This window comes from Lagopus muta, chromosome 6, assembly GCF_023343835.1.
Source record: "Lagopus muta isolate bLagMut1 chromosome 6, bLagMut1 primary, whole genome shotgun sequence".
NCBI classification, from domain to species: Eukaryota; Metazoa; Chordata; class Aves; order Galliformes; family Phasianidae; genus Lagopus; species Lagopus muta.
The window spans coordinates 49,384,244-49,404,703 of NC_064438.1; the positions used below are offsets into that span (position 1 = coordinate 49,384,244).

The window sequence follows — 20,460 nt, forward strand, 5'->3', positions numbered from 1 at the left end:
CCTGTAGCAGAGGAGGATTGGAACCATCATTATTTAGTTTGGAAATTCACCACTGTGTGTTGAAATGCCCATTGCACTGGTATCTCAGTTTTACAAAGTTATGAATGACATTTAGCTTCAAGCATGGCTTCAATCCCTGTCCTTTTCTGAACTGTCAATTCTGGTTTCATCTATTAGATATTTGAACTGAGGGAGATCTAGAACCTAAGCTCATTCTGTTGTGAAATGGGGAATCGGAACAACTCTTGATCTCCTTTTGCATGCCCTGCTGTTTGAAAGGACTGTAACAGCTGTTGGGAAGAGAACCTCAGGATGAGGTATTTTAGCAGTGATTTTTGGAAACGACAAAATCTTTTTGTCTTTAAGTCACCATTGAAAATAGTAAACAGAGTTCCTATAATAAAGTTGAGAGGGAGCACTGTTTGTATTCAATATTCTATATGGTGAAACGAGCCACTATCAGAACCGTAACCAATGAGGAACTGTATTGGAGGCGTACTTATGGACTATTTGCTTCAGCCTGAAAGCTTTGAGAAGATGTAGACATTACCGCGTGGTTATCAAGCTGAGCTAGCTTGAAGTACAGCTGTTGAAGGCAGGAGGTAAATGTAACTCAAAGATCGGTGAAATGAGTTTATCAGTAGAAGTAGGGAAGTGTCTTTGCTGTTATACGAGGCATTGAAGAGTTGTCTTTAATACTGTATAAAATTTTAGTGACTCGTGTTGATGAAAGTGAATTTCAGCTGCTGCTGTTAGGAGAAGGTAGTGTGTGATGTAATGCTGGCAAAAAATGAACGTGATTTCAAGTAGCCTAGCAAAGCAGTCACTTTCTTAAGTTGTGAGAGGAAAGAAGGGGAGAATAAATAATACAAAACCCTCCTGAGATGTCTGAGAGACATTGCCAGATCTGCCATAAATCCTAATCCCAAAAAATTTGCTATTAATTCAGAAGGATTCTGCTCTTTGACCAACCCTGCTGTAAGCTGTTGCTAATAGCTGAACAACTGCGTAATGAAAATAGTGCGGTGTCAGAGGTTATAGACTCCATGGGAAGTACAGAACAGCTTTTAAGAACAGGCAGAGCGTTTCATCCAGAAGCTTCTTACAGCCCAGCTGGATGAAAGCAGTGAAGAAAATGTATTTATAGTGATACGTGTCCAACTATCTGTGGTACCCAGAGAGACTGCCTCGCTAGCTTTTAGATCCAGAAGAGGAAATGAAATGCAAGACGCAGAGGAGGCTGGGGACAGTAAAGCCCAATGAAAGAGTGGGAGTACAGCTGAGTTTGCAGATCCTGTAGAAAGAACATAAAATGTTTTGTGGAATCTCAGTGGTTTTATAAGCAAGCTTCAGGAAGGTTTGTTCCTTAGATTTTCTTGTATTGTAAGTCTATGCAGCAGGCATTGAAGGTCAGAATTGTCTGTAAGCATGAGATTTTCCTGAATAGTAACATCATGTAGTGGTGGGTCTGTTATTTTATTATAAAGGAGGTGACGAACTACATACGCATTTATTTCTTTCCTTGGGTAGGGGGTCTAAACCAACTAAGCAGTAAACTGCTTTTTATTTCAAGATTTCCTAATGTTACCTACTTTTGTCTGGAACTTTACTACATTAAAGCATTTGATGCATTTTCCAGGAATTAGGAAAGACTTTTGTGCTCGCCCAGTCAGGTGTTTTCATATTTGTAATTGAAATGAATGTTTGAAGAAGGATCTTTCTTCGAAATGGAAACTAACAGAGGCTGGTAACTGTTGCTTGGCTTGGCCCTGTTGCTTATCCATAGAGCTTCAAGTAAGTGAGCCAGTTACCTGGCTCCTCTTGCATCAGAGCAGCAGGACCGTTTTCCCCCAGGCTATGAGCTTTGATGTGTGGAAACTGTCTTAAATACACTCTTGGAATACATCTTCCTTTCTGCTGTGAATGTAAAATCTTGATTTGCAGGAGAGAAGATACTGCTAAATAGAGACTCTTCTCTGTTCTGCTGTAGCTCTGTAGTTATTGAATACACCTTGTGCCTCACACTTGAACGTGTTCTGTTTATTTGCACATCTTTGGCAACAGAGTGTCCTTATTACCCTCCCATTTAAACAACAACAAAATCTTTTGAGGTTTGTAATTCTTAAGGGTACTGCTTCAGTATGAGAGCTGTTGGCTTTGCTGGTTGAAGCACTTAAGATGTGTTAGTGTGTCCTGATTAATATGCAACACTAAACAGTTAAACAGAATTTCAAGTAGACGCCCAGCCTGCTTGGTTACCATGGCAAACACAGCAGGAAACTCATGCCGAAGTTTGGAAGCTAAGATACGCGGAAGAAAACTTCTAAACCAAAATAGTCATGTCAGAGAACAAATGCAGTTGTTCGTAATTTCAGATGCCTTTTCCAAAGGGTAGTAATTTATGTATTTTTTAATCAAACAAACCTTAATTCCCAGTCCAGAGCTTTGCACAATGCAGGCAATATTCTCAAGCAGGGAAGAGTGGCATTCTTTGTTTGCTTGCCCTCTAACTGTAAGGGCATTGAGTGAATAGAATAGCTTCTTGGAGCTGGATAAATTACTTCAGTACAGTAATCAAGTGTTATGTATCTTCAGTGTGCCTTGTCATATTTAACTGGTGTGATGAGGATAGCTGTTGAATCATGTATGTATGTGTGTTAATGCTCTTGAAGAATTTAACTTGCTTTGTCACAGTTGTTTGTCCTAAGGCTGGCTAACTGCAACTGAGGTCTGTAAGTTGGTGTTTTAGTTGATGTGGTTCTCAATTTGTTGACTCCCTGTTCAGTCAGCTGTCTGCCTGTGAGCACAGTATTTGGTGTCAGTTATGTCAGCAGATTATGGCAAAATGTGAAATTTTTGAGCATGGCTTTTTCCACTGTTATGGCTGCATGCAGGTCATGCAGTTAGTGTTCTTTCTGAATGCAAATCAGTATGTGTATTTACATATAGCTTTTTCAAAATCTCATCCCCCTGAGGAGAAGCTGTCTTGCATAGAAAAGTCAGCCTGTGGCTGAAGTGGTGTTCAGGAGTTCTGGTGAGTTTAAGAATAAATAGGTTGGTCTGCAGGTGTGTTACAAATGGGACAGTTACACTGGACTACAGGTTAGTTGGTTCTTTTTGCAGGCCTTTTTGAAAGGGCCAGTCATTGCTTCATGACATGATAGAATGGGAAAACATCTGGAAGATTATACTAAGGTAGTTCAGAGAAAGATGACTCGAACTGCTGCCATTTATTGGGCACATTAAATAAAGCTTTAAGTAACTTTGCCCTAATAAGCTTAGCATACTAGAATTTAAAGTTCTCTGGCAGATCTGAAACGTCCAAGAAAAGTAATAATGGTGAAAAACAGTTGGTCTGATTTGCCTAAGTGTCGAGGCAGGAGGCAAAGAGAGATGTTGTGCTAGGTGAGTGAGCGCAAGCACTGTGTGCTGGGTGGCACGCGGTGGAGGAAGAAACTCAAATCGGTTTGGTACCACTGCACAGAGAAGGAAGGGAGGGTGCTGTAAATGATTCAGCCTTAAAACTGATCAATACTTGAGTGCTGATTTTTCCTTATTGTGAGAAAAGGATGAAGCAAATCATACTCCATTGTATAAATTGGTAGCTTGATCTCAAAGTGCTCACAGATTGCTAAGAAAGGACCTGTTACAAAGATTCAGAGAAGTGAAAATATAGTTATCTTAAAACATCTGTGAAACTACAGAAAAGGCTGGGACTGCTTATTTCAATAAGCAATATAAGTGCTGTGTATGTAAGAAATATTAGACAGTACTGTCTTTCCTTGGAATCTGGAAACCATTCAGTGATATCTGAAGGGAACAAAATTCAGAAATTATATTTTATTCTACAGATTTCACTTGACTGAAAGGCATTGGTTCGATCATCCAAGCAAATAATAAACAGCAAAGTAGGTATTAAAACAATACCTGGTGACATTCTCAGGTCTGTGCAGTTGTTAATGCAAACAAATCCCATCAAGTGTTGTTAAACTCCCATGTTTGCAATTCAAATGACTACTCAGAAGAAATCTAGATGGAAGATAAGAAACAAGCTGCATTCATTTATTGTCTCTTCTGGGTCATGTTTCTGCCCAGCACTGAAGGAATGGTATTGAAACAAAAAGTCTGGATTGTGGTCCAGCTCTGTGATAATGAAGTGTCCATGTTCCATGACTTATTAAATCTACGTCTTAATTTTTAAACCGTTACAGTAGAGACCAGTATAAAAATGTGAACCTTTCACCCGTGGTTTAATTATAGCCCTGAAAGATCATTGTTTTGAACTTAAAATTGTGCAGCGAGATCTTTTTTACATTCCTCTTTAAAAAGAGCTGAGTAGGGGGAGAAGAGGAGGAAGGTGTCTGCACTGCATGCAGAACGTGCGTGATTCTGAACTGGGTTTCTGCTTCAGAGGTTTTTATCCAGCTGGCTGAACTACATTTGAGCCAAAATTCTGTAGAACAGCCACAGGGAAGAGACAGTACCAATATCGTGCCTTCTTTTCACTTCTTCCCTTTAAAAAAAATTGCACAAAAGGCAACTAATTGCCTAAACCAAAATAGAACATCTAAATCAGTTCATGCCTATTGGGAGTGTTTGATACAGTGACTATATTCCAAGTTGTTTAAGTAGCCTGTTTACAGATCTGGTGTGACCAAGCCTGTAATCTGCAATCAAAGTCTGTTTTGTCTGCAGTGCGTGGTTAGCTGATGCTCACGATAAGCATAAGGCTGGAAAAGGAACTTAACGTCTGCAGAATACTAGTTTCATTAGCTGGTTTACGAGTGACTGACTAGAAGCTCAAGAAGAAGTTAAAGCTCTCTTCCACTTTCTGTATTGCATAGTAAAATGGTACTGTGGAAAGAGTGACTGAAAGGATTGAGGCACTTCTGGAGAGGAAGGTGACGTTTTCAACCGCAGGAATAACAAGAATTAACTTACAAAAATATATAGAAACAAACACCTTTCAAAAAGCGAGGTTACAATGTCATGTCATTTCCCCAGAGCTTGAATGGTTTGATTAGAGAGCAGCTGAAGATCGCTCAAGTTACTTGGAGTGCTTCCAGTCTACTTCCTGGCTGTTATTTTCCTTTCGGAGGAGCTCCGCGCTGCTCACGGCCCCCTTTGGGACTGAGCAGGGAGCGCTCTGCCGAGCTGTGCTGGGTCACGCTCAGCTTGCGGGAGCTGTGGGCTCTGAGCTGGCTCTGGAAGCAGCCTGTCACAAGTTGTGCTTCTGCTCTTCTGCTGGAAAGCAGCAGTATTGGGTTGGGCATCAGCCCTAACCGGTGTCTAACAGGTTGAATTGAAAATCCCTTAAATTTGTAAAGCAACAGTTGCAGTGACTTGCATGCCACAGATGCAGGCAATAGTTTTTGGTTTGGGGGGGATGGGGAGGGAGAAGTATCAAAATTCTTCAATTTCACTCAGCTTCCCTGGTGCAAATGAGTTAATGTTCCTGTCCTACTTTAATGCCCTTTGCCAAAGGGAAACAAAGGGTAACTTGATTCTGTGTGCACCTGTGAAGTGAAAAGTGATTTGCAAACAAAAACAGTATTTTGAGGATGGGGAGCCTGTTCTAATTTCTGTTTTGTTTTTGAGCTCTTTTAAGCGCCGTGGTATTGATAAGCCAGTACTTGCACCTTAAATACTCCCAATAGGATGTGCTGGTCTATACTATGTGGTTGATATGTAGATAAATATTTTTGTTCAAGTCTTAATGAAATGGAGTTAACAGTGCTGTGGTGGTTGCAGATCAAGTAATTCTTTGTCTCTTTATGGTGTTCACATCCATATTCTTAATCTTGTCATAGATTGTTTGTCTTGTATATTTATTTCAAACCATTGTGTGCTCTTTGTTCTGTTCAAGTGCTTAGAATAATTCTTCTGGAAGCAGAAAATGATAATTTTATTGGATGCTCCAGAAAACTAAACAGATTTATGTCCAGCTGTCTGGACTAAAGCTCTCATCGCAATTTACGTGGTCAGAGTTGTCTGCTATGTGAATAACCATTGGAAGCCTGTTAAGTAATGCTTCACTTTCGGAATTCATGGCTAGCTTGTATGGCCCCCAAGTGGAAGTTAAATCTGAATAAAGAAGAGCATCAAGTAGCTTCCCAAATTTTCAGGCAGCTTTGTACAAAATTGATGTTTAAGGCTTTGTTATGGGTAAGTTGTGTGGAACATTTTATCTAGGAAAAAGAAATAGGTTAAGTAAAATTACTTGGTGTCCCTGTTTTACTTACAGAGCTGTTCTGAAGCAGTATCCTAGAAACTCCATCGTGTACCTGAAGTGTTCCTGTTCAGCTTTAATGAAGTGCTTTGTGACTTGCACAAGCCTTCTGCAAAGATACAGGAGCCCATTTATGAGGAACAGTGATATTAAGGAGCGTAGATGTTCTGTTGAGTAGAAATAAATCTTGAACTGCTTTTGCTTGGAGCTAGTGCAAGTTATTTTGTACTTTGAGTGAGATCATCAAAAACTTCTATGTAGTAGATAGAATACATCAGAAAATGTGCCCTTGTTGCTGCAGAATCTATAGAATTTCAGAAAGTAAAACTAGCGCAGATTGGCAGCTACACTTCCTGAAGTCTCCTTGGAATAAAGGAGTCTGTGGAGAAATACCTTAAAGGAATGTCTTTCAGGCTGCGTGTTAAGAGTATTGGATGATTTTTCCCCCTTGCTAGTTGTTTTTTTTCTCTTAGTTTCTTAGTTTCCAGTTTTCCAACTTCCTGTTGTCCTGTGCAATAATCATCATCACTTTCTCACAAGCTCTTCCTTTCGATTAGAGAAGAACAAGAGAAAGTGGCTGTGTGCTTGTTTTTGGTGTTAGTTGGTTCTTGCCCTTTTCTTAATTGGCAGCAAACAATTCAGCACGGGTTGTGCAGTTGTGTTAAGCTGTTGATGTTCACAGAGTTTGAAGTTCAGGCAAATATTAAAAGCAAAAGTAAAAATGAAATAATGTTTTGTATGTGTTTAAGCATAACTTCAGAGTTATGAGTTACGTAGAGCTGATGCATTGAATGTGATGTTGCAAAATAAAGGCTATAATTTCATTAGCATCAGTGGTTTTGCAAGGCTTAGGAGACAGAACTGGTCTTTAGTTACGCACCAAACACCCATTATGCAACTGTTACAGTTAAACAAATCAGTTAGGTATGGGAAAAGCAGCTCAACTGTCCTGAGTTACTTAAGAAACTGTCTATACAGTGTAACTGTATACATAGGGCGACTTTACAAATGGTGACGACTGACTTTCTAGAGAGAATTGAAATGTTTGCATTTTTACAAAGTTCCCAGAGGCTTTCCTAGGACTGAGGTGAGATTGCCAGACTTTGTGCTTTTTGCCCAGAAGTGTAATGTCACTAGTTGCTGACTGCTGGCTGCGTTTGTAGAAAGCAGTTTATTACTGATTGGCTGTGTACTGTCATCTTTACCAAACAGTGTTTTATTAGGGCTTTATGTATGCAGTGAGTGCCTGGACTTCATGCTGTGTACGTCGTATAAATTAAGCAGAACTTTTGCTCTACATCAGTAATCTTTATAGGGGTAGTCAACTGACCTGTAGTTTTCTTCCAGCTTAAGTTTCCTTTAAGACATAAACCAGACCTGTTAAGTAGCCCGGCCCTACTGCTGTTGCTTTGGCTGGTCCTGAGTATAGGGTCGCAGAGTCTTTTAGGTTGGAAGGGATCTCTAAGGGCCTCTGCTCTCAACTTCTGCCCACAGCAGTCAGTGGGAAGGTCAGAGCAGCCTGAAGCGTAACATGTTGGGGTTTTACAAAAATATTCCAGAGGTCTACTCCTTTTCTACTGAAGTATATAGAATGATTACCAGTGTGAAGCATTCAAACTAGTATTTCTACCAGAAAAATAAAAAATAATGTGCAGGGGCACTGAATAGGCTTCACCAGAAAATTCTGCAGAAGTGCCGAATACCACTGACACACACTCAAACAGCTGGGGTTGGCAGGGGCCTCAGGAGATCATTTAGTCCAACCTTTAGCATCCAGGTAGGTTTTGAGTATCACTAGAGAAGGAGGAGGTTCCACAGCCTTTCCAGGCAGCAGCTGCTTGTGCTCTGTCACCTGCACAGCAGAGAAATTCTTCTTCGTATTTTTTCTTGGTGGCTCTCTGTTGGGCTCTGTGTAGTTCCAGAGCTCTCCTGTACAGAGGAACCCAGCGCTGGACCTCACAAGGGCTGAGTAGAGGGGAAGATTGCCTCCCTCGGTATGCTGACCACACTTTTCCTATTGCACTCCAGGATAGCATTGGCCTTCTTGGCTGTTCTTAGTAACAATTACAAGAATTGACTTGTCATGTTATTGTAAGCATTGTAACAAGCAGTGTTTTCCCAAAATAATATGTTTATAGATTGGGATGATTAAATCCCTGAAGAGGTACTAAGGATACTAAGCTACAGGTAATGGTGTGAATTCCAAGCTTCAGAAACTCTGGAAAAATTGTTTTAGAAGTTTAGGATTTGTCCTTTTCTGTTGTTGCTATAGCTGTGTGTATATATAGCCAACCTGTAATCTGTCATTCAGGATAGTTAATTACAGAATGGCCAAGGTTGGAAGGGACCTCAAGGGTCATGAATCTCCAACCCCCCTGCCACATGCAGGGCCACCAACCTCCACATTTAATGCTCAACCAGGCTGCCTAGGGCCCCATCCAACCTGGCCTTGAACACCTCCAGGGACGGGGCATCCACAACCTCTCTAGGCAACCTGTTCCAGCACCTCACCACTCTCTGGGTAAAGAATTTCCCCCTGATGTCTGACCTAAATCTCCCCTCCCTCAACTTAACACCATTTCCCCTCATCCTACACATATCAACCCTTTCAAAGAGTTGATTCCCCTCCTGTCTGTAGGCTCCCTTTAGGTATTGAAAGGCTGCGATGAGGTCACCCTGTAGCTTTCTTTTCTTCAGGCAGAACAAGCCCAGCTCCCTCAGCCTGTCCTCATAGGGGAGGTGCTCCAGTCCCCTGATCATCTTTCTGGCTCTCCTCTGGACCCTCTCCAACAGCTCCCTGTCTTTCTTGTACTGCGGGCTCCACACTTGGATGCAGTACTCCAGATGGGGCCTCACAAGAGCAGAGTAGGGGGGACAATCACCTCCCTGTCCCTGCTGGCCACTCCTCTTCTGATGGAGCCCAGGATATCATTTGCCCTACGAGCCACAAGAGCACACTGTTGGCTCATGTTAAGTTTTTCATCTATCAAGACCCCTAGGTCCTTCTCCTCAGGGCTACTTTCAAGGACCGCTCCTTCCAGCCTGTACAGATGCCTGGGATTCCTCTGGTCCAAGTGCAAAACTCTGCACTTTGCCATGTTGAACCTCATCAGGTTCACCTGGGCCCACCTTTCCAGCCTCTTGAGGTCCCTCTGAATGGCATCCCTTCCTTCTACTGTGTTGACCGCACTGCTCAGCTTGGTGTTGTCAGTGAACTTGCTGAGGGTGCACTCAATTCCTACATCAATGTCATTGATAAAGATGTTGAAGAGCACCGGTCCCAAGACAGACCCCTGGGGGACGCTGCTTGTTACCGGCCTCCACGTGGACACAGAGCCATTGATGACCACCCTCTGTCTGCAGCCTTTCAACCAGTTTCTTATCCATTGAGTGGTCCACCCATCAAATCCACATCCCTCCAATTTGGAGATGAGGATGTGGTGGCGGACCATGTCAAAGGCCTTGCTCAAGTCCAGCTAAATGACATCGGTCGCCTTTCCCTTGTCCACTGATGCCGTCACTCCATCATAGAAGGCCACCAGATTGGTCAAGCATGACCTTCCTCTGATGAAGCCGTGCTGGCTGTCACGGATGACACACGCATCCCTCATGTGGTCAAGCATGTCATCCAGGAGGATCTGTTCCACGATCTTCCCAGGCACAGAGGTGAGACTCACTGGCCTGTAGTTCCCGGGGTCCTCCTTGCTCCCTTTCTTGTAAATGGGAGTGACGTAACCCTCCCTCCAGTCATCCGGGACCTCACCTGACAGCCACGACGATTCTCTGGACTAGGGAAATTCTCTTATGAGGATTTTTGGAAGTGAAACTTTTGTTTTGTGTTTGTTCTTACTTCCAGCCTTAAAGACCTGCTATTCTGTCTCAAACTCATGTAACTCCAGTAACCCACTGAAAGCCAGCATACTGGCAAATCTGGTATTAAATAATATTAAGTATCTGAAGGAAACATTTTAATGACTAATGGAATTGTCTGAGAGAAATTAATAAATAAATCCTTCCCTGTCTGTTCTTGGAGATGTTTTTTTAGCTTTGCAGGACGTATAATAGCTATTATATTTCATGTAAAATGTGCAGAAAGCTGCAGATGGAAGCTGGAAAAAGATGCAGGAAGAGCTTGGCATCTGTCAAGGAGCATGATTAAATGCTGATTTGAAGTAATGTGATTCAGTGTTTGTGAGACTAGTATGAAAGCTAAAGTCTTACATCAGTAGTACATCAGAAGAATGAATCTCAGACAAATTAATCTGGCTTTGACCTTAGAGTTCTGTATGGTTGTTGGTACCCATCCTAATCAGACATTTCAAGTGTCCAAATATGATAACTTAATATTTGCTTCAGATTGAAGTAACGGGTGTTTTCTTTCATTCTGCTCCCAGTGTTAAGAGTTCTGCTCAACTGCCCTTCTTCTGGATGTCTGTTCAAGGTGAATGGGCAAATTACATAGGCATGCACACTTTTATATCTAAAAAAACCTTACTTCTGCGTATTAATGTGTGTGTATATGTAAATATGTACATTTCACTTCCCTCTCCCTAAACCAGTATGACATGTGAGTTCACTAAATGGGGCTGGGATGTCCCCAAGACAACTACATGATTCATGTTTATTTCTAGAATACACCACAAAGAACCAACTGGCAATGTTGTCAGGTTTTTTTTTTCTGCATGTAACTGTAAGATTTTATAAGGACTACTTTGATCTGTACAAGGACAGAACTTGGAAACCATCGGTGTCCCAGGTACACCGATTTTGTTAGCTGCATCACTGACTTCTGACAAGTGTTGAGTGAGATTCTTCTTGCTCTTTTTTGCCCTATACCTGATATTTGTTTTTCCTTTGCTCAGGGGGTACTTGGAATACAAGTGCTGTAAAGGACAGACTTTTAGTGCAGGTGTCAGTTGGCCCAAATGCTATTAATGAGACTTGATTAATAAATATATCCTTCAATGGCTTTTGTAGATACTTTTATTCCAAAGGAGAACAGTCTTAATCCTTAACCTTGCATTAAATGTTCCCATCTAATTTTAGTCAAGCCTAAGTATTTTTTCAGAAGAAAAATTCACAACAATTAGGACAAAAAGCACAAAAATCATTAGCTGCCAACTCAAGCATAGGCAAGGGTGCCTTATGTGCTTGTAGCTGCCGTGTTTGGTAACACTTAAGCCAAGGTCTTTTGGTTCTGCTTCAAAGTACATCACTGTGTTTTTGAAATAAGGACAGTTCACATCACCTTTCTGAGTAAGTCGTGTCAGATACCAGCACAGCTGTGGACTGGGATTCTCTTTTTCTGAGAATCATGTCCTCCACAGCAGAGCTATAGCAAATGGACTTAATGGAATGCTAATGAAATGCTGAGTCATAGGCCCTATTGAATTTTATGAGTAAGTGCTTTTCTTGTTCTTATCAAAAATCCAATGGCAGTTTTCAAATGTGCGGAAATAGAGACAAAATGGCTTTTGGTTCTCAAGATCATTGATTCTATCCTGTCTTTCAGTGAAGACAGAACAAGACCAGAAAAGTATTTTGGTGCTTGTAGTTTTGATTGATCTGCAGGAGACAGCTATGTCATAAATATAACTGAAAACACTAGCAGCATGTAAACAAACAAAAGGTAAGGCATCCCTGTCATTAGAAGCCTATCTTCTGCTAATTGAATTAATTTACTTGCACTCCATTTAAGTTCAGACAGATTGTCACTGCCATCTGGCTCCCAGAGAGCAGGTAGGACAAGCACAGTGAATTGTGCTTTGATTTCATTTATCAGAGTTTCATGTCTTGCTAGATTTATCACACAATTTCAGAAGGCTTTAGCCACTGTAAGTTTTTTGGACAAGGAAAATTATAGCACTGGTGCAAAACTCTGAGCAGACAAGAGTTTCAAGCTGTAATTGGCGATGTCTGGATTCTGTGCCACTTAAAAGAATAGTAAGGATTCAGGCATAGAAGACCCTGGAAATAATTGATTTCCACTAATGGGAGAGTCGGCCATTCTGATCTCTCAGCATGATTCAGGCTGAGTTCCATTTATTTTGGAAGGGATTTTAGGCGCTGCGTTGTGATGAAAGTTTTGCCAGGGGCCATACCTGGAGTCTCCTGGCTGAAAGCAGGGAGGCATGGTACCTTGCTCGCTCCTGGCATTTCCGTGAGGTGCAGAGGGATGCGTTTCTGTAAAACGGCCTTCCACATGAAAACATTACCACCATTTTGTGTTATCTCTCGCTATCACTTGGGCCATTTAGGACAAGAGAATCTTGCACAGCATGGGAGCCCAACTGCGTGGCCTCTAGGATTTGCTTTCTGGTTTCAATGTACGGATTTACATGCCTGAGAATGCGCCTCGGTGGGCCTGTGCCTCATCCTGTGGTCCCAGTAGGGCTAGCATTCTATTTTAAAGTTCTCCTTGAAGAGGTATTGCTAGTATTCTTTTTAGCTTATAATGGATCTCTGGGCTCTGGAGAATCACTTCATGATCTGCTGACTTCAGAAGGAGGAATATATTGTCTCCTTTTGAAGTTTTCAACCAGAATGCCGTACACCTGATTAAACTGATTTATAATATTCTACAAAACATTAAGTGCAACTCCAGTGCTGTAGTATATATTCCCAATCACATGTATCCCATGGGTAAGTTTGCCTTGGAAAAGGCTCACCTGATGTGATTCGCGGTGTAGCTAGTTCTGGTCTTTACCTACTGACAGACAGGTCTGTTTCTGTATGTGTAACTCTGTGCATGCAGTGGATTTGTTATCCTTACATGTTATTCTCCAAGATGCAAGCAGTTTTCTTTTCAGTGAAGCTTGTCCTCTTCCTCAAACAAGTTTTATTTCCTCTATTGCTGGCCTGATTTCCTCTGACTAAAAATACTGTAAAAGTATGTATCGGAATTAGAAACCAAGACTGAAATCACAGCTGCATCAGAACTTTGTAACTACAGGCTCTGTAAATAGAGAGGTTTTCTTCTTTAAAAAAAAGAGGGAAAAAAACCCTGCACCTGATGTATATAATGGTGCATAGTAAATGTGTGGGTTATAATCGGGATGATGGAAGATTAGAGTGCCTGTTCAGAAGTGATACAGGGATAAGCATGGGTTACACAACCAAGAGCGTTTTCAATTACTTTTCCTTGTGATTCTTCAGGCACTTCAGTGCCAGATCTTCATTTGTTTGTGTTGAAGCTCTTCTCTTTTGTTGGCACTTTCTAATGTCTGTCTGGATTATTGAGTAAATAAAATTGATATATTGACACATAAAATGATTTTTGATTGCAGATGCTGCAAAGTACTTCCACGTTTCATAAGTCAGTGTTAGAATCACAATCGTTTTTTAGCTTAACAGTGAAGAAGTGCTTTATAGTCACAGTATCAAAGTTCCAAGTCACTGTTCCTAGAAATCTCTCATTGGAACTAGTCAGTCTTTTTAATACTGATACCAAGATTATTTTTGCCTGTTGTAAGAGGATGCACTTAGAGCACAAGGATTAGCATGTACTATTTTTAATTGACTACCAGAACCGGTTGTAATTGATACTGAGGAAGCTGCTATGGAGAAATAGAAGGTACCTTTTTTCAGGGATGGGATGCTGCTTCTGAAAGAAAAGCCTTCTGGGAGTAGGGTGATGTTGAGGACTCACTGGAGCCTTTGTGTTACTGAGCGCATTGGTTGTCATTAGTTTGTCATATGATACAGTTCCAAAGGCTGGGTAGGTGTAGTGTTTTGCAAACTTGAAAAACATGAAAGTGTTACATTTTATCAAAAGATAAACCTTTTAAAGACGTATTTTGATGTCAGTAAAGTATTCAGTAAATACAGAGCTGCATTTTAAAGTACGGTTTTACGACTGCATAAATTGTTGCTTAATATAAAGTTATTTGTAGATAGGACTTGCATGTGTATGCATTGTGATAAACTGTTTTAATTCTGTTTGCTCTTTTTGCAGGCTGCGGACTTGAGTAAACCAATAGACAAAAGGATATACAAAGGAACACAACCTACATGCCATGACTTCAATCACTTAACAGCCACAGCAGAAAGTGTCTCTCTTCTAGTGGGCTTCTCAGCAGGCCAGGTCCAGCTTATAGACCCTATTAAAAAAGAAACTAGCAAATTATTTAACGAGGAAGTAAGTAGAAATCTTAACATTGTTGCATGCAATGTATTTCTGATATAAAAGATCCTCAAAGTGCTATAGGTGGCTTTGTTTGCCTATACAGCTCATCATTCAATCACTGCCTTTTGTTTTCCAGATGCTTTGTTGATTTAGATTCTTACTGAGCAATATTATTCGTGAAGGAACCTTTTGGGTTGTCATGTTTTAAAGGAAAAGAAAAAGTCAGGACTTGTTACTTTGGGTGATACTGTAAATGGAACTAATGTCAGTTAGCTTAATAGAAAAATATCTCCACATCTGCATGTTGCTACATGTTCTCTTACAGCTCTTTCTAGAGGCATTTAGTTCCAAATGGAGAAGAAAACATTTGAGCCCGTTGAAGTCAAAATATTAAATCTTAATTAAGGTAAAAATACAGTTCTGTATGGTCAGAAAGCTGTGTCAAGAATTCCTATGGGCTTCCTCAGGGAAGACCAGGATATTAAACTGAATGTTGCACAGGGGAAGCGGAATGCTCACAAGGTCTAGATTGTGACATTCATGAAAGAATCTCCATCTGTGCCGTAAGGAAGAAGAAAAAAATAGAGGGAGTGCTAAGATGGGTGGTGAACTGAGATCGGTTTGCAAGACCACTGGCTCTCATTGCCTGGTAAAACTGGTATTCTTAGAAAGGTAAGTGTAAGTTTACAGGGGAAGAGATCTGTAACTGATGAAACGTGGACAGCATTTTCTGCAGAGGATAAGCAAGAGATTATTTATTGCTGCTTTTTATGTTCTAATCCAACTGCAGGTAATGCATGAGGTCATCACAGAGGGCTTTGCAGGTGGTTTGTTGTTGGAGTTGTGTTTTTTTTCCTGAGACTTCAAATCTGGATAAGAGCTTTGCAGATTAAGTTAAGCCTTGCTCAGCTTTCAGACTGAGAAAGCGTGTCTTTCCAACCTCAGGGAGTTGTTTTCTTTCTCTGTCTTTGTGCAAAGAAAATTGAAGTATTGTTCTCAATGGGGTTGTTTTATAATTAGAACTGTCTAATTCCTTCTCAACTTTCTAAAAGTAGCTACAACTGGATCAGAAGAGGAGTGTTCTTTGTTCCAAGCCTTTTACACCTGTTCTCTTTGCTTGTGTAGAATGGAAACAGTGCTGGAGAGCCTCCTAATTTTGCATGGAACATTCTTTTTGGTAGAAACCACTGTATGCATTCCTTCTAACATTGTCCTTTTAAAAACAACAAAAAGCAATTGCAGAAAACCAAACTCGAGCATTGGTACAGCTTCACCAGTGGGAGTGCTTACGTGGATGTGAGCAAATTAGTTGTGTCAGCGCAGCTCTGGTGTAATCTTCTATGATAGTAGCACAAGTATTAAAAATGGTGGTAGAAAACTGATAGCTAAAATAGCCTTTCACAGAGCAGTTACTACTCTGTAGTTGCTTTAAGGAAAAACTTTTGCTAAAATGCGTTCTGTAAAGATCAAATGCATGTTTACTTGCTTTGATGTTTACTGTCTAACTTCCATGGCGTAGAGGTGCGTTGCAGGCTGAATAGTGATAGAAACACTGCAGCAATCGGACATTACGAAAAGCAGCCTTTTCTGTTATCACCAACAGTACTTGACTGTGATGGAAATGCATCTTCTGCCTGTTTGGTGGAAATTAAATGATACCTCTTTCCTACAACTCTAGCAGAGATTTGCTTGGTGCTCCCAGGTCTTATTCATGTGTCGGGTAGAGTTAGAAGGCGCGTTCTTTTTTCCTGCACTGATTTTCATCTGTGGTTACAACCAACTCCAAAATGTCTATTTTTAATCTGTCAGTTCCAGTGCTGAAATTTGCTATGGCTATGTTTAGAAGTTCTATCTCGTATCTAAAAACCATTTCAGAGAAACATTAGTGAGTGTTTATGTTTGAGTTGGTACGTTTACTTCGCAATGAAGGTGCCGGTTGGTTTTAGAATATATTTAGACTTTAGACAGTATATGAAGATAAACGTACCATCCTGGCCAGAAGGTGGTCTAATGAGTGTTTACATCTTCTGACAGATGTAGCACTGGTAGAGTAGTAGAGATGATAGAACTCTCCACTCGTCCTGTTAGTCACTTGGTGATACAGGCAGCCCAAGGCTCTGTTCTGATTATCACCTGTGATAAAGCAGTCAGGATAGCTTTTAATGATAAACGATATGTGAAATTGCTTAACATCTTAAGACACGAGGTTGTGTGGGAGCTGAAGTAAGTGAAGGCTGTTGCCTTTTGCCTTGTAACTTTCTTCTACATCAAGAGTTGAAAGAAAAACTTGAAAAGCTCAGGTGCTTGATACTGTGTAGCTTGTGGCAGCCTGCCTAAAATGACTTGTATCAGTAACAGCATTCTTTCTAGTTGTGTCGGAATCTAATTAGTGATGTGTTCTTTTTTTATTTCCCAAACCAACCAAGTGTGCCTTACAGATGCAGTTGTCTCCATGCAGTACTTGGCAGTTCAAGGTAGCCAGCTGAAATAGGTTTCCTTTATCGTATTTTTTAGCATCTTTTTATTTAAACCAAAGCCTTAAGCTGCACCTTTTCTTTGTAAACTTTTCTACTACTTGTGTTGCTAGAGCTCTTTGCCAAACCTTAATGCAAAAGCCTTACTTGCCTCCATTTTTTTCTGCCTTCTGGCCTGTGCCAGAACCTGTACCTATAATTTTGTTCAAAAGAGCAATCAGAAAGAGTTTATCTTCCTGGCTGATGGCTGAAGCTCCTTTATTTACTATTATTTCACCAAACTGAATACAAGCCCTTTATCCCAGCTGCTCTGCCAAGTTGTTTGGTGCTTCATTCTGTCCTTTATTGCATCATACCGACTTCAGGTCTTATTTTGCTTCACTCCGGATGCATGAACCCAGTCAAAAAACTTTCAAGACATAAAGTCTTAACTTCAAAATCTGAATCTTTGTTCTGAATTTTAAAGCTTTGCTGGTTGAGAAGGGGTGAGTTGTGGTCATTTGCTATATATGTTGTTTCTTAAGACCAATCTGATTTTATTATATATTGCAATCCTGTTTTGCTCAGAGCATCTTTGAAGTAAAGATGTTCAGGTTTGGAGAATTCTTCTGCACTACTCCATGCTGCGTAGCTCAACATGACTGTGAACTTAAAACACAATTTCCAATACAAAAGTTGAGTGTTTTGTGAGTAGGAATTGTACGTCAGGTTGAGCTGCTGTAGTACAGCAAAGCAAGCAGTTTCACTTTGTGCTGTGTTAGTGGTAGCTTTGTAACCAGGAAGCTGTTGCCTCAAGCGGGCCAACCTGGCAAATGTCCCTGTCTTTTTTTTTAGTTATGTACAAAGTCGCTTTCTGTTTAACAGATCTAGTATCATTCTTACTGAGATGCAAGTGACCTATTTGAATGAGCATGTGACAAATTATTTAAAATATTATTAAAGAAGAGAAGATGATGGTATTCTTAAAACTACCACATTTAAGAAAAAGTTCACAGATTAACTTAGCTCTCAAGTACAGAATGAGAAGTTAAGGAAGAGAGGATGCCTGCTCTTATACTGAACTTGACAGCAGCATAAGATTATAAGCAGATTATAACAAGAAATGGCCAGGTGCCATTTGATGGTTACAGGCCTAGAATTGATAAAACTCAGTGTATTATCCATCAGTTTTCATTTTGTGATAAACAGCATAGCAAGGGATTTTTCTTTGGGGGGGGAGGGGAGGAGGGGAGGGGAAGGGGAGGGTGGCTTTTATAACTTGTTCTGGTATTTCCTCAGACTCTCTGTATTTGCGTTCTTGTCTCTTGTATAGCTCAGCTCTCCTTTTAGCCTGTAATCAGTCTGTCCCAAATACAGACCTTGCATTTGCTTGTAAAGAATTTTGTTTCCAAGTTTCAGTTGAGTGATGTCATGGCTGACTGTTGACCAGCCCACCGGAATTGCACTTGACTCCCTGAGTTTGACTTTACCTCTCAATTCTTAGAGCATTGAAGACATGAGTTGGGCATGTTTATTTGATGTGTTCATTGTTCTGTGATGATGGACTTTATGAAAATGTTTTCCTTTAAATGAAGCTTCTTAATCAGGTGATAATTGAGAGTATAGATAGATTCTTGGTTAATTAATTTTTTGGAATTGAAGGATGGGGTTTTTGAGGTGAAGAGGTTGTGTGCCTTCTGGATTTGCTGAATTACATGCATCTGACTATTAACTCTCCAACCAGGGGACGCTGTGTAGCATTTGCTCCATAAATCAGTAAGCTGGTCAAGGTTCCTCAAGGTTTTTTTTTTTTTCCTTTCAAGGGGTGAGTTTTATGTATGAGATTTCAGATAAAACCTGAGTCTAAACTTACTGCTGCTGATTTTGAATGCATTTGCCCTGTAGCACAGATGAGTAGCAGCCTTTTTACCCTTTAGCTCATTCTGTGTTGTTGGTGTTTTGTTACTTTTTCATACCCTTTAACCTACACAGTGAAAAGTAAACTTTAGGACTCTACCTTGAGGTTCATGGCAAGAGATATGCTTTATCAGAGTATGTTCTTTGCAATATGACTGGACAACAATAACCTTTGGTAGCACTTTCTCTAAAAATCACTTTCTGTTAATTGCCCGACAATCTTATAAGTGTTTGTGAATATCGTAACGTAGCTCTTTTCCAGGAAGTTGAGTTGACTTTGCTTAAAGTTTCTTCTCTTTCTCCCCAGAAAGTTCACATTTACAGTTAATCATTAAAACTTTTACTTTTCAGACTTTCTGATGTGTATCTTCTTTGTTTTTCACAGAGACTAATAGACAAGTCCAGAGTAACCTGTGTAAAATGGGTTCCAGGTTCGGAAAGCCTTTTCCTAGTAGCTCATTCCAGTGGCAATATGTACTTATATAACGTGGAGCACACTTGTGGTACCACAGCCCCGCACTACCAGCTACTCAAACAAGGAGAAAGTTTTGCAGTTCACACTTGCAAGAGTAAATCCACAAGAAACCCTCTGCTTAAATGGACAGTAGGTGAGGGTGCGCTGAATGAATTTGCCTTTTCCCCAGATGGAAAGTTCTTGGCGTGTGTGAGCCAGGATGGTTTTCTTCGCGTGTTTAACTTTGATTCCGTGGAATTGCATGGTACAATGAAAAGCTACTTTGGAGGACTGCTGTGTGTGTGTTGGAGTCCCGATGGGAAGTACATAGTGACGGGTGGAGAGGATGACTTGGTAACAGTTTGGTCTTTTGTGGACTGTCGAGTAATAGCAAGAGGTCACGGACATAAATCGTGGGTCAGTGTTGTTGCGTTTGATCCGTATACCACTAGCGTAGAAGAGAGCGACCCGATGGAATTTAGCGGAAGCGATGAGGATTTCCAAGACCTTCATTTTGGCAGAGATCGAGCAAATAGCACGCAATCTAGGCTATCCAAAAGGAACTCTACAGACAGTCGTCCAGTAAGCGTTACGTATAGATTTGGTTCGGTAGGCCAGGACACGCAGCTCTGTTTGTGGGATCTTACAGAAGATATCCTCTTCCCCCACCAACCTCTCTCAAGAGCAAGGACACACACCAATGTCATGAATGCCACAAGTCCACCCGCTGGAGGTGGTGGAGCTAACCCAGGAAGTAACGGAAACAGTATCACAACACCTGGAAACTCTGTACCCCCTCCTCTTCCACGGTCAAACAGCCTTCCACACTCTGCAGTCTCAAATGCTGGCAGTAAAAGCAGTGTCATGGATGGTGCCATTGCTTCTGGTGTTAGTAAATTTGCAACCTTATCACTACATGATCGGAAGGAAAGACACCATGAAAAAGATCACAAGAGAAATCATAGCATGGGACATATATCTAGCAAGAGCAGTGACAAACTGAACCTAGTTACTAAAACCAAAACGGACCCAGCTAAAACTTTGGGAACACCTCTCTGTCCCAGAATGGAAGATGTTCCCTTGTTAGAGCCTCTAATCTGTAAAAAGATAGCACATGAAAGACTGACTGTGTTAATTTTTCTTGAAGACTGTATAGTCACTGCTTGTCAGGAGGGATTTATTTGCACATGGGCAAGGCCTGGTAAAGTGGTAAGTTTTAATCCTTAATGCTGCATCAAAGAACTAGAACTCTGAATAGGTAGTTTTCTTGAGATATAAATGA

General features: G+C 40.8%; 1 protein-coding gene across 3 annotated transcripts in view; it reads left to right on the forward strand.

Moving 5' to 3' along the window:
• WDR20 (WD repeat domain 20) overlaps positions 1–20,460 on the forward strand; it is a 46,086-nt gene that overhangs the window by 12,965 nt on the left and 12,661 nt on the right. For all 3 annotated transcript variants that reach the window (XM_048949676.1, XM_048949677.1, XM_048949675.1), the window contains exons 2-3: positions 14,184–14,366; positions 19,110–20,387. In XM_048949676.1, the coding sequence (XP_048805633.1) occupies positions 14,184–14,366; positions 19,110–20,387 (1,461 nt within the window). The remainder of the gene's footprint in view (positions 1–14,183; positions 14,367–19,109; positions 20,388–20,460) is intronic.